The sequence below is a fragment of the Typopeltis vanoorti genome, chromosome 3 (assembly GCF_054136105.1).
Source record: "Typopeltis vanoorti isolate ZY-2024b chromosome 3, IOZ_Tvanoo_1.0, whole genome shotgun sequence".
Classification (NCBI taxonomy): Eukaryota; Metazoa; Arthropoda; class Arachnida; order Uropygi; family Thelyphonidae; genus Typopeltis; species Typopeltis vanoorti.
Genome location: NC_143551.1, coordinates 90,562,776 through 90,577,313, shown reverse-complemented (window position 1 = coordinate 90,577,313; position 14,538 = coordinate 90,562,776). Strand labels below are relative to the sequence as shown.

The following is a 14,538-nucleotide window of genomic DNA, read 5'->3' as shown; positions in this document are numbered from 1 at the left end:
TATGTGCATTAAACCGATGGTCTTGTAACAGAATAAGTTTGTGTTTATTATAGTATATAAAGACCAAATACGAATAATCTAATAGACAGCAGAATCAACAAAGCTGGTATGGTATATGGTAGGAAGTCAACTGAATAAATTTATATGGAATAAGAGAGAAATTAGTCAAAACACTAAATTAGCGATATACAAGACGGTGTTCAAACCTATTTTAAATTATGGATCTAAGAGCTGGGTTAGAAATGAAACACTTGACCAAAGACTAGAGACCACAGATATTAGAGTCCTGAACAGATGGCATCAATGGCAATATCATATTAAAATGGAATGGGAAGGAAAGATTAGCAAAAACAAGTGTTCTCTGCCAGGCTGGCAGGAAAAATCCCAGAGGAAGACTAAGAGTAGGTGGATTGATACAGTAAAAAGTTCCTTAACCCCTTAACACATACTCAACCGAGTTAACTCAGGTCCAAGAAACTGAATTTTTTTCGCGCGCCCGAGTTAATACGGGCGACCGTGAATTTTGATTTCACATATAAATACAACCGAACATACATGCTAGACAATTTTTATGTTATATTTATTACCCTATCATGGATAGTGATCAAGATTGGTTATTTAGTTCAGAAGATGAAAGCGGGAAACGCTTCGAGGCCATAAAACAATTTCTACATTTTTCAAATAATGATGAATTTGATCCAGCAAATCACCCTCGCCAAAAGGAACTTGGTAGAAAAACGACTGCTTTCTGATTTTAAATTGGTGCGTTAAAGGATTAAAAGACAGAAATATAACATCTGATAACGTTGGAGTTTTGACAGATAACACCTTGATTTGGAGGAAAATTGTAGATAGGAAGTTAGTAGTGATGTAAGTTTCATGTAGTACTATCATATCTTGTACACCCCTTGCGAGTACATGTCAAGAATTTGATGATGATGTATAGGATGAAATGTCATGCTTCTAATACTTCTTATGTTGATGGTTGAAGTGGACTAGGAAAAGAATTAGAGAGGTACCACAGTGACAACATTTTTATCAAAAGAAAGAAAACAAAAATCGATGGGATTCCTCTAAACAGCAACAACAAGATATTATATTCAGTCAATAATTGTGGAAAGGAAAGAGTAGCTATTGTATTCAAAGCTTTAAAAAAAATAAAATAAAATAAAAAAAAAAGAAAGATAATTTTCTTGAATGGCAGGCAATTCAAGTAAGGATATGGGCCAACATCAAAATAGGGAATTGGAAAATAAGATATTTTTGCATATAATCCCACAGGAAGAATTTTTCAAGTTACTACAGAAGATAGCTGACATAGAATTGTCAGAAAAGTTGATCATTGTTAGGGTTAAAAACAGGAACATTTGGAGAAAAGGCAGAATAATAATTCCTGGATTTCTGTTCAGGAGAGAGATTAGTCATCACTAATACCATGTTCCAACATAAAGATGCACACAAATTAAATACGCATGGAAAGAAGAATAAGACATAAGAAAAGTCTAAATGATTATATTATTGTTGACAGTGATATCTCAACATCAGTTCAGGACAGAATAGTAATACAGGGGATTTGAAATAGGAAGTGATAATTTAATTTTGAGCAGGATGAAATTGAATATCATGCTGAAAAGAAAAGCATGTAAAACCCTTAAAACGAATCAAAGTTGAACTGATTTCAGAGGAACTGCAGACTCAAATATATGCATATTACTAAAGGAAAAAAAGCCTACATAGCTCAGCCAGTATAGACTAAGCCCTTTGGTTAGAAAAACCTGTGTTCGATTCCTGTCCATGATGTGAGGAACTTTATCTGAGTTAGGTGAGTTAGCTGGTCTCATACGGAGATAGAGGGTTTTTTTCATACAGAAACTCTGGTTTTTCACCCCTCAGAACAGGCAAACCAGCTCGTGAGCACACACAGATTTACGTACTTAATCCCTCGCTAGGAGGGCTCAACGTGTCCTAAGGGATGATCGAGGAACAGGGAGAACCCCATATGAATAAATAAAAATAAAGAAAAAACACCTTGAAAACAAGAATCCAACCATGGAGACCCAGTGGCAAACTCTGAAGAAAACCTTGAAAGATTTAACCAGAGAGGTGTGGTGAAGTTGTCTGCAAGGATAGAAAAATGAGAACTCTGTGGAGGATTTGGGAACTTTAAAACAGGCAGTGATTGGGAAAAAAAAAAAAGTGTATATCAAAAGTTTCCTAATCAGTCTTTCAGCTAAAACTAGTGCAACTCTTTTGACCTGCACATTAACCTCTCTTTGAACCCATTAACAGACAAAGCACTCACAACTGACTCTAGTAATAACCCATTTCACTCATTCACAACTCTCCAAGCAAAAAATCTAGTCCTTGCACCCATACTAATCACATCTTTATTTAACTTTCAGGGATGATCCCTTGTTCTAGTCTCTCTAGCCAAGTGCTGAAACATTTCCCCTGCATCAATCCTATAAAACCTTTTAAGCAACTTAAATGTTTCTATCATATACCCCTTTTTCTCCTATCAACTAACTTCTGCCTTCCACACATACCTTCAATCTATACTCATAGGGAACATTCCACAAGACACTCACAACCTTGGTTACTCACCTCTAAATCCTCTCCACTGCTTCCTCATCCCCAAGAAACATAGGGGACCAGACTTGAGCATAGTAATCCAGATGTGGGTGTATCAAGGTCTTATAAAGAAGAATAACCACTTCTTTATCTCTAATTTTTAATGTATTCTTCAATAGCCAAGTAATCTTATGGGCTACCTTAGCAACCTTACCAATGTCCCCTAAACTTTAACTCTCTGTATACCACCACCCCTAAATCTCTAGCTTCATCTATTTCCTGAGTACAGTGCCATCAATGTGATACATGACTTGTAGTCTATTTATCCCAAAATGCATAACTTTACATTTCTTGACATTAAATTGACATCCATTAACTTTTGCCCATACTGAAAACCTGTTTAAATCGTCCTGCAAGCTCTCAACATCCTTGTTTAACTATTACTCTATCTAATTTTGCATCATCACCAAACAACTGAGTATTTCCATTCAGGTTATTTCCTATATCATTTATGTACAAATTAAACAACAATGGTCCCAGCACTGAACCGTGCAGCACACCACTAGTGTATTTGCTTCGATTTTGCCCTCCATATATCACCATTTGATATCAAAAGATCCAGCAGCCACCTTCTTATCCATTAACCAGTACCATATCCATCCCGATTTGTTCTAATTTACGTAACAGAGTTCCATACAGTATTCTGTCAAATGCCTTTGCAAAATCCAGTAAAATCATCATGTAACTATTTCCTTTATCCAACTCAGCTGTTACTCTATTATAAAAAGTTAGTAAATTACTAAGCATGACCAACCCTTCACAAAGCCATGTTGCCCCTCATACAGTATCATATTTTTTATCTACCCATTCTTGAATTCTCTTTTTGAACAATTTTTCTAGTACTTTTACCACTACACCTGAGATGTTGATTGGTCTATAATTTGCTACTGCAGTTTTAGAACCTCTCTTATGCAAAGGAATTATCTTGTCCTGTTTCTACTTCCTTAGAACTCTAACCAAGATGAAAAAAATTAAATTAAAGAGCCTAGTCAAAGGGACTGCCAGTACTCTTGCACATTCTCACAAAAACCCTAGCCGATATCCATCTAATTCTACAGCTGTATTTACATTGAGATTCTGAAATATCCTAAGAACCTCCAATTCATCTACCTCTGTTCCCATGTTAGTGTCTGTGACATAGGTTAAAGCAATAACCTCACTAGGATGATAAACCCTTGCAAAGTTGTCACACAGTAACTCAACTACTTTATCAACTATTTTTATCAGTCTTCTAGTGATATCTTCATTCATTAAGGTTAATCTTTCATAGTCATTCTTCCTCTTACTTGTCACATAACGAAAGAACTCTTGGGATTTCCTTCGTCTTGCTCAGCTAGATTCTTCTCATAATCTGATTTTGTTTCCTTGCCATGCTGGTCACTTCCACAGCATTTTCTTCTTCTGCAGCTCAAGCTTAATGATATTACTCATCCATCTAACTCCTACCCGATTAACCTTCCCTTACCCTAGGTATAAAATTTAATACTGCTTTAGCTAGATGAAGCACTATTAAATGATGACCCCCATGCACTACTAACATCCTTACCCTTCAGTGTTTTATGCCATGGTATTCAGATTTAAGCTTCTTCATAAGCATGTCATAATCACCTGCCTTGTATTCCACAAATACCTCTTCTTGATAGAATATTCCTAATGTTTTGCAATCTTCCAAGTCAAGACTGCATGGTCACTTTCACCAATTGGAGGCAATGTTGTCACCTTGGTTATGGATAGCTCTTCTGATCTTATGACCAGGTCCAATACTCTCCCATACCTAGTCCTCTCCATCATATGCTGCCTTAAGTAATTTTCCCTCAGCAGGTGTATAAATTCTATTTCCTTCCTGCCATGTGATCTTTCTTCTGCCCAGTCTATATCTCCATGGTCGAAGTCCCTCTTAATAGTCACTTGACCTGTACTCATTTGTACTAATTTGTCAATGCATGTCTTCCAGATCATCTGTAGACTCTGTGGAACTCTCTGGTCTATAGCAACAACCAACTGTGTATTTTTGTTTTACTGACCTTAATCTCAACACCAGATTGCTTCAAATGAGCAGCCACCCTCCCGATTCTCCCCTATTCTTTTTGGTTGCAATTCATCTGCTATCATCAGCAGTACTCCTCCAACCATCCTATCTTCTTCATCTTCCCTGAAAATTCTAAACCTTCATATTCAATCCCTATAACTACATCATCTGATGTTAGCCAAGTCTCACTAATGCCTATAACCTTTAATGTGGTCGCACTAACCAATGCCAAAAACTTTCCCTCCTGTTCCTAATACTTCTGGCATTAATATATAGAAACTGCAGCATTCCTTTAATCCCCCACCCACCTTTACTTTCTGAATTGACTACCCTATTCAATGTGAATTATATGAACATATTCCAATACTGCATCACTGATGCATTTTTAATACTTCTCATGCACTACTGATATCCTTCCCATCTAGCAATTGATACAATGGGATTAAACACCTAGTATTCTCCTCAGTTCTTCTTAATTTCCTGCTTTGTAATTCAGTATGTAACTGTTTCTGAATAGAACATCCATACACTTAGCCACTTCCACATCAGTACAGAATGATCATTGTCACTAACTGAAGGCAGAAAACGGTCATGTCTTTAAGTGACCCCCCCCCTCTCCAGACCATAATCAGGTCTAGTACTTTGACCCAGAGTTCCTTCTGCCACATGTTGCTTAAAAAAGTTGACAAGCATCTGTTCAATAAATTCAGATTCATTCTTCTCATGAGATCACATTGCTACCCAATCAATGTTCCCATCATTAAAGTTACTTATGATGATTAATTGTTTAGCACTCATTATGTTTATTTGGCATTGCATTTTATTGGCACCAGCAACTGATTCACTAGTTCTGTGACAACACCCCAACATGAATTTGTTCTTGTTAGACTCCACCTCATACCACACAGCTTCAAACTCACTATTACATGATGGCCAGGGGAAACATAGAATGCTTGAATATGTTCTCTGAACCATGCTTGCACAATGTAAGCCATGTGACATAGGGCATTTTCCTGGTAGTAGAGTCCAGATCCACTGGGCTACATTTTCATCATTTACTCCAAAACAATCTCCAGGTAAGAATTAGCAGTCAAGGTGTGTTCAATGGGAATGGAACCCAGTGATGTCTATGAAAACAATCCCCATACCAGAATAATGCCTCTACAGGATTGCTTCCAGCCAACCATGTAGTCTGGTTGGCCAGAGACAAGGTGGATAGTAATAATTTGGGCTCATGAGCATATATGTTATGTGTATAATATATACTTTTAATGACTTTTCACAACACAAAAAAGGAAAAAAATTATATATTAATTATCCTACATTTTTCTGCCAGTAATATTCTTTAATGCTGATTTTTTGCTGCATGAGTTCTGTTAATAGAAGAGAGCTTCCAAAGCTTGGGCCAACAAACTATGCAACAGAATTGCACAGTTACTAGAAATATATATTTATCACCTATTGGAGTACCTACCTGCTACAGTCAAATATGATTTATTAATATTAAAGCTGTAGAACGATCAAAGTTGTTGGCAACACTATCAGCAATATGTCAATAGATCTTTCATTCTATTATCAAACTAACTAGTACATAGAATGTTGTATGAGCTGTAATTCTATTAATAGCACAAAGAGATTTTCCCCTTAATGCAACTAACAAGTACAGCAGGTTCAACTGGATTCACATATTCTTATTAATGTTATAACAGTAGCAAGAAATTAAAAACAACAATAGAATAGTAATTACTAAAGCAGATAAAATGCCACTGTAGTTTTAAACCAATTGGATTTCACAGTTCAGCTTGCCTCCTTACTTCTAGATCATTCTACCTACCTCCCCAGAGACTATGATCCCCACCAATATATAGATTCAGAACATTCCATAGGCTCCTTAAAAAGTTACCTCTTGGCCTGTGGAAGTCACAAGCAAACCAAAACCTTATAACTCTAGACCCTTCCCCCAATATATGGACTACCAAATATCCATAAACAAAATGTGCCATTACGTCCCATCGTAGATGGCACCGATTCACCCACATACAAATTAGCCGAAGTGCTCACACAATATGCTGGCAATGCACCTTCACACATAAAAAACTTAGCCCACTTTAAAGCCAGTATAGAAAAACCTCAGACTCAACACAACGACATAATGGTCAGTTTTGATGTCTCCTCTTTATTCACTTATGTCCACTCAAAGTTACCTTAGAACTCATCCAAGCCATATTTCCTTTTGATATCTCAGCACTGTTTCGGTTCACCATAAACTCAGGCTATTTCATTTACAAGGAAAATTCTACAAACATATAGAGGGGGACAGCCATGGGTTCTCCACTTTCTCCACCTTCTCCATGGAGACCTCTGAAGAAAAAGATGATGTGCTCTTCATTTGGCCACATAGCATGGATACACTCCACAATTTCTTAACACATCTAAATAATCACCACCCCAGTATCCAGTTTACTTCAGAAAATGAAACAACAGTCTCTCATTCCTAGACACTCTAATTACAGGCCAGCCCAATGGATCCCTGGCATTCTTTGTTTACAGAAAACTTACACATACAGGTAGGAACATTTACCAGCAGTCAATCCCCCCCCCCAGCAATGACACAGAATTATAAGAAACCTATATAATAGAGCAAAATTAATCAGTTCTGATAGCAGTGCAATAATTACTGAACTTGACCACATTCTCAACATGTTCATAGCCAATGGCTACAATTCCCCCAAAATATTAAAACCCTGTAATCAACCCCCCCCCCATCTCTATTCAGAGCAGAGATTACTCAAGATCTATTACCATTCCATATATCTGGGGGGCACATCCAAAAAAAACTGATGAAAATCCTAAGAAATACAACCTTACAACCACACAGAAAACTGGCATCCCTTATCTGCTTCACCAAAGACCAGCCGTGTTTCCTAGACCTACCAGGTCCCTTGCAGTTGCAAACTGTCCCATTACGGCCAAAGAGTCAATATCAGAATTTCTGAACACGAGGACTATATCCAGTTCCACCAATACAGCCACTCAGGATTTGCTGACTATGCTTTGACACCCACCACAGGATACATTTGAAAAGGCCACTCTATTATACTGCAGCAAATACAAATATGAAAGGCTGTTGCTCGAATCTGCCTTAACCCTGAAAAACTTTCCAAACCTCATTAAATTTAGGTGCATGAGACTTCCCCAAATTGGGAAGCACTAACCTCATATCTTCAGTCCAATGGCCAAAACTATAATTCTGCCCACTAGGAGAGATGCCATTCTTCAGCCTCATTTGGCCAGTGTTAGTGCTTGTGTGCACATATCATGTTTTTTTGTGATTCCTGATGATGGTAATGTAATGTTTCTGAAATATAGGAAAGTATTAATTAAAGATTTTATAATTAATATTTTATTTATCACTATTCTTACCTCATATATTCCAGAGAATAACATTTATATATACATTTGGGTTTACAATATTGTAAATTTAATACATTGCACATGGAAAATCTGATTTGATATAATTATTACATTTGACAATAAATAAGCAAGCTAAATATCCATAAAATAAATAACCTGTTTATATTGGTAAACAATGGATATAATCGTTTAGAAAAATAGACGACTTAATAAATAAAGAGACAACAAATGCAAAATAAATAAAAATTATTTGACAAAATTTTGAATGATTGTGTGTGTGTGTGTGTGTGTGTGTGTGTGTGTGTGTGTGTGTGTGTGTGTGTGTGTGTGTGTGTGTGTGTGTGAGAGAGAGAGAGAATATAAAACTTAGTTTTCAACATAATAGCTTATTACATTTTGTAAACTTAAAAATGAGTCAAAAAGTTACCTGACAACCAATGAAATAACGTTTGCAATTCATTCTTGCCACCAATATCACCATCTTTTTTTCTGGTTTTCTAAATAAAAGAATTAAAGAAAAAAAAATTAAGTTATTTTATCGGATATGTTAATGGTGGCACTGCCAGTTACTGAAAGAACAAATATCCCCAGGGAAAACATATATGTAATGAAAAATCCACTTTTTTTAAAAAAATTAAGAACATAAGCTCATCACATTTTAATTTTAGATATCAAAATAACAGGAATGAAGAGAAAAAAAAAAAAGGCTACATTCTAATTATTTAAATTGTAGCTTGCTAAATGAAGCTGAATTATGATTTATAATCTAAAAATATAACAGTAGCCAGATGGCTTTAGTATTTTGAATTAATTAACAGGAAAAAGAAAAGGGAAAATAAAATTCCCAATGAAAATTAAGGACTTTTATTTTCGGCTATGACCTATTTAAAATGAGAGAAAACAGTTTATATATTTAAATCATTTCTCTGTTTCACAGTTTCTGCCTTCTTGAAAACATAATTCTCTAATAATAATGATAAGGTTTAAGTCAAGCTAGTTTTAGAGATATAAACAATTTGAGAATTTCTTCATATAACGCAAAACATCACAATGAGATTTTGTTTTGCTGTACTGAATTAAAAAGAAAATCACATATTTTGCAGATATAAAAAATAGTTTAAATCTTGGTATATGATGCTTTTGACATAATTTTAAGCTTTGTTATGCTGCATTCCATACTCACGGCAATTAGTCTATTGCAGCTATTATAGAAATGATTCACAAAAAGTTAGGAGTAGTGATCTCACTTGCATGGTGTATATTATTAGTAATGGATAAAGAAGAGGGGCAAAGGGGAGGGGGATTAACAATTTGTTGGCTTACTATGAAATTTTGCAGATAGTAAAAGGTATGCAATCATTATATAAAATACAAGAAAAAATTAATGCCTACAAATTTTGATTTAAGCTTGTCAAATAAAATAATAAATAACTAATCCAATTCTTCTACTAGTTCCATTTCTTTTCCATTGATGCTTCTTATGTTGATAGTATCAATCTTGAACTCTGTTGATATTGAGTTGGGATGTGTTCTGGGATTTGAAATGGAAAATGACCAGATTGTTTAGGTTCAAAATACTGAACAACCATCTTCTTCCACATTGCCCAAAATTGAAGATCTACTTTGTCCATCATCAGGAATATAAATCTTATATCAAGTATCTTGAATCTGAACAATCTAGCCATGCTGAATATACCATCTCTATTCATTATAGTTTAATAGAATAAATACACCATATATACTCAATGGACAAAACATCCCTCGCACAGAGTGAAACATACCCGAATCAAATGCAGATGGTAAATAGGCAGACATTGAGGTTTTCCAACAGTGTATCAAAATCGATAAACATGGGTAAACAAGGCAATCTTAGCAACCTTGATCATGAACATATTATCAGCACAAGACAGATGGGTCATTCTATCGCTCAAGTGGTAAGCACCCTATGGTTTGGTTCTTGAGAGCAACCATATCAAAGGTCTATTGTGAATATACCATCAATGGACGTAACAGCACCCAGTGAGCAAATGGTGGCCAACCACATGCCATTGATGACTGGGATTGACATAGACTGTCCAGACTCATAGACCAACCACGACACAAATCACATTCAGTATCAATGTCAGAGGTCCAAACAGCATTGGCAAGTGAACAGTATGGTGCACCCTGCATACCACAGGCTATGGGACCCAATGCCCTAATTGTGTACCACTGTTGACAGCTCGTCATCAGGCATTGCATCTCACCTGTTGTCAGGATCATCAAAACGAGCTCTGCAGAGTGGACCAGTCATGTGGTCTGATGAATACCATTATCAGTCATAATGAGCTGATAGAAGGGTATGGGTGTGGCATCAAAAGCATGAAGGCATGGCCCCGCTATGCCAGGTTGGCTCTGTGATGGTTTGGGAGACTTCTCACATAACACATTATGTCCCTCAGTGTGTCTGGAGAGGTCTTTAAATGCTGCAACCAGAAAGTGCTGGCTGATCACCTACATACTTTCATGGCCTTTGTGCATCTTGCAGCCAATGGTCTTTTCAGCAATAAAATGAGCCGTAAACACTCACCTGAGCCCATCAGTGCCCCCGCACCCAAGGTCCTCTGATTTAAATCTCATTGAATCTTTCTCTCTCTGGAATGCCAGAGTAAGACATTAGATCTATGTATCTGGAACTGACATCTAAGGTAGCTGTGGACAATGCTACAATAGCAATGTCTGGAATTACCTCTGGCATCTGGTGGAGTCAGTGTCTTGGAGAATACAGGCTGTTATTCGCACTAGAGGAGGACCGACACGCTATTAGGTATGTATCTCTAATGTTTTGTCCATTGAGTGTATAAATAATTAAACAACACATTTAATCACTCTATATTTCATCTGTTACTGATAATTTAATTTGGAATGTCTGATCCATTCATGTGGATCATTTAATTATTTATATGTGCTGTATTTATTTCATTAAACCACATAATAAGTTCAAAACAGCAAGTAAATCTAAACAGTCGAATCCTATGGAATAAGACAAAAATTGTATATAAGATCAGATTCCTTACGAATTGTCTTTATAAGGAAACTTATGAAACTTTAGTGCACTGAAAATTCCTAAATGGATCTGACGACCTATATGTGTCTTTCCCTTATGGCCAATCGTAAGTACTTTTTCAATCTGCTAACCTTTCCTATTTATTTTATTTTTTATTTATTTTTTAAATAAAGAATTTGTTGATTGTTGGCTACCTTACTAAAACTTCTGCGTCATGATTTAGAATCTTCTCTTACTTGTATATTATGCTGTTCCATTTTTTTTTATTTGTACTGAAGATGCCTTAGATAAGTAGATAAAAATTCTATCATTAAAAATTAATTATTTTCACATAAGTTATCTATTTCTTTTATTCCTAGTATTACACTTATATTCTACCAAGTCTAACAGATGGTGTGAAAATTTGGTATCAATAATAGGATTTGTGAATTATCTAACTTTATACAATCTTTTGTCGGTGTCATAAAAAACTTCTACAGAATGTGGATGACGAAACAGATATTACAGGAATATTTCATTAATCACTTTATATCCAAAATAAAGGATTGGATTTCAAGTAATCACTAATATGGTCTTATTAGTAGACAAGATGGCAGAAACTGAGACTTGCAAGCAGGAATATTCATGTTGCCTGTCTGCTATTAAACTGTAGGGCTGTTACCCAATCAATGTCATCAAAGGAACATAGAATCTTATGAATTTTGAAGAGACATTTCACAGAATTCTTATGGTTTCTGCACTTACTCAGAGATACAGGTTCCTCACCTCATTTCCCAGACTCACCCATTATGAAATTAAATGGTGTGAAAATTTGGTATCAATAATAGGATTTGTGAATTATCTAACTTTATACAACCTTTTGTCAGTATAATAGATTTAGTTTAATCCTTTATCCCAGTGAGAGCAAACAAAGTTTGCGCCTGAAAATATCTTCAGGACTAAATATAGTGTTGTACTGTCTTATAGTCTAACCTAGTGATAAATAAATTTTCAAAACCTTTTGTCAGTGTCATAAAAAACTTCTACAGAACGTGGATAATGAAACAGTTATGAAATGAACTGTTAGGCACCAGGTAAGTCCTCTGTATCTACCATACTATATCAGGTAAGTCCTCTGCTTCACATGCAACTAAAACAGTATCAATAATGTTCTGCTTGTAATTATTTTCAATGATCAGCTGATGAAAACATTGATAAATCAATCTTGTGCACTCTGTGTACTGTGAAAAGAAAACTATTTTTCCCCCTAAACTTTGTTTTGAAAAAAAAAAAAAAAAAAAGAGAGAGAGAGAGAATACTGTGAATAAAACTGGATTTTGAAAAGATCATGTAGGAAACAATACTGCATATTTCAAAAACTGATTGCTAATTTTCATTGGCTGTTTTATTTATGACAAAAACTTTTACTAGTATTATATACTAAAAACATATGGGTACATGCTCCCAAGGTGAAATACAGATTTACTTCTCTTGTCAAGAATTTGAAAATAAACTATAAACGAAATATCTTTAGCTGGAAGAGCAAGCTAAGTAATCATCCCCCCACCCCAGCCACCCACAAATTGTTCGATGCCTATGTACCACTGAAGCTGCAATTATAAATTAGGAAAATACTATATCAGTTAATAAAAAAAAAAAAAAAAAAAGGATGAAAATGAAACAAGAACTTTCTGATGTATACTGGGTATTTGATGTTGGAGCTCTTCTGAGACATGTTCTTTCTTTTTCAATAATAGTAAGTATTCCCAGCTTTTAGCATGTTGCTAGAACAGAAAGTATTATTAGGTAGTATTTCTAAAACACAGTTTATTTCTGAAATGGCACCAGAAACAATAACTGCAAAAATTTTAGGGGAAAAAAAAAATGAGCATTTGAAACTAACTTTTCATGATAATTTATAAATCGAGAGAGAGAGAAAATATAACAGAAAATCTCTGCAAAAATTGGAAATTTTAGCTATTCACTATTCCTTAAATAACCGATGCTAGGCCAAGAAGTTTAAAGTGGTATTAGCTGCAATAATCAAACTGCCAAGAAATAGTCTGTTTCAGCAGAATAGTCTTATTTTATTTTATTTATTTTTAATAATTAAATGAAGAAGATTTTCATACTCAAACATGAAGTACTTCTGGTGAAAAATTTTAGACCAATAAAAAATTAGACACAGAAAAAAATTATCTGTTGCCTTAAAAATGCTCAAAGTGAAAGGCTGATATTCTTCTGAAATATAAATGTGATATTTTATAAATAATAGTCTCACAAAGGGAAAGCAAATAATGCAATTTAACAACTTCTGTTGCTTATAGAAATATATATAAAAACTGAAAGCACGATGACAAGCCATATATATTAGAATATTGCACAAAAAAAAAAAAAAAAAAAATTCAGTCCATGTTTATTTCAGTAAATGTTATTGTAAAATACCATTTTTTATAAATATTTAAGATAATCATTTTCTTAATACATAAATAAATAAATTATTTTGTAATCACGATACTTTTCTGGCTAAAGCCTCCAAAATATTTATTGACAGACAACTAGCCTCCAAAAAGCTAGTTGTCTGTCAATAAATATTAGTGGCAAAATACAAAATCAAGCCACTGGATAGAAGGTGAAAAGAGGAGAATACAAGCACTCACTGAAACCCAAATCCAGGGTGAAATAATCAACCAACACACACACACACACACACACACACACACACACACACACACACACACACACACACACACACACACACACACACACACACACCTGTTTTCAATGTTATTGGCCCAAAATTATATTACAGCTGACAGTTGCTACCTTGGTTAGATGAGTATAGTCTCCATCCACTACTCAGAGGATGTGGGTTCAAATACCAATATAACATGGTTGTTTGTCTTTAGGTGATGGTTGATTTTCATTAGCCAGAATTAGAAAATTAGAAGAATGGTGAGATCACTATTCTTCTTAGGGAAGATCTCAAATAGCTTTAGTTTCATATTTAGTCTTTAAACATAGGCTGTTTCTGATTTATCTACCACTTAGCACACCCACAGTACTAATATGACAGATTTATATGGATGGGATTCACACAATTCACATAAAATCTGTAGAGAGGAGAAACATATTTCATAAAAACAATTTCTAAAGCTTATTTGAACTTAAACTGTTTAAAATACAAAAAAGAACAAATACACTTACAATGTCTTGTTGTGAGGCAACTGTACAAATAAGAATTCCACAAGTTATCATGAATACTGCTATATATTTACTTATTGTATAGCTGTAAAAGAATAATAAAATAAAATAAAAGTGGTACAACTTATAATAAACTGATTTAATATATCACTGATGTAATGAACAATAAATACATTGATAACCGTTCAACATTAAATGTTATCATCTTCAAATGCATATACCCCTATGTAAGAGC

The 14,538-nt window shown here is 34.8% G+C and overlaps 1 protein-coding gene across 1 annotated transcript in view; it reads right to left on the bottom strand.

Moving 5' to 3' along the window:
- Positions 1-14,538, bottom strand: part of Efr (ER GDP-fucose transporter) — a 137,719-nt gene that overhangs the window by 74,269 nt on the left and 48,912 nt on the right. The window contains exons 5-6 of the mRNA XM_090390724.1: positions 14,307-14,388; positions 8,502-8,571 (exon numbers count right to left, since the gene is read on the bottom strand). Of these exons, the coding sequence (XP_090246850.1) occupies positions 8,502-8,571; positions 14,307-14,388 (152 nt within the window). The remainder of the gene's footprint in view (positions 1-8,501; positions 8,572-14,306; positions 14,389-14,538) is intronic.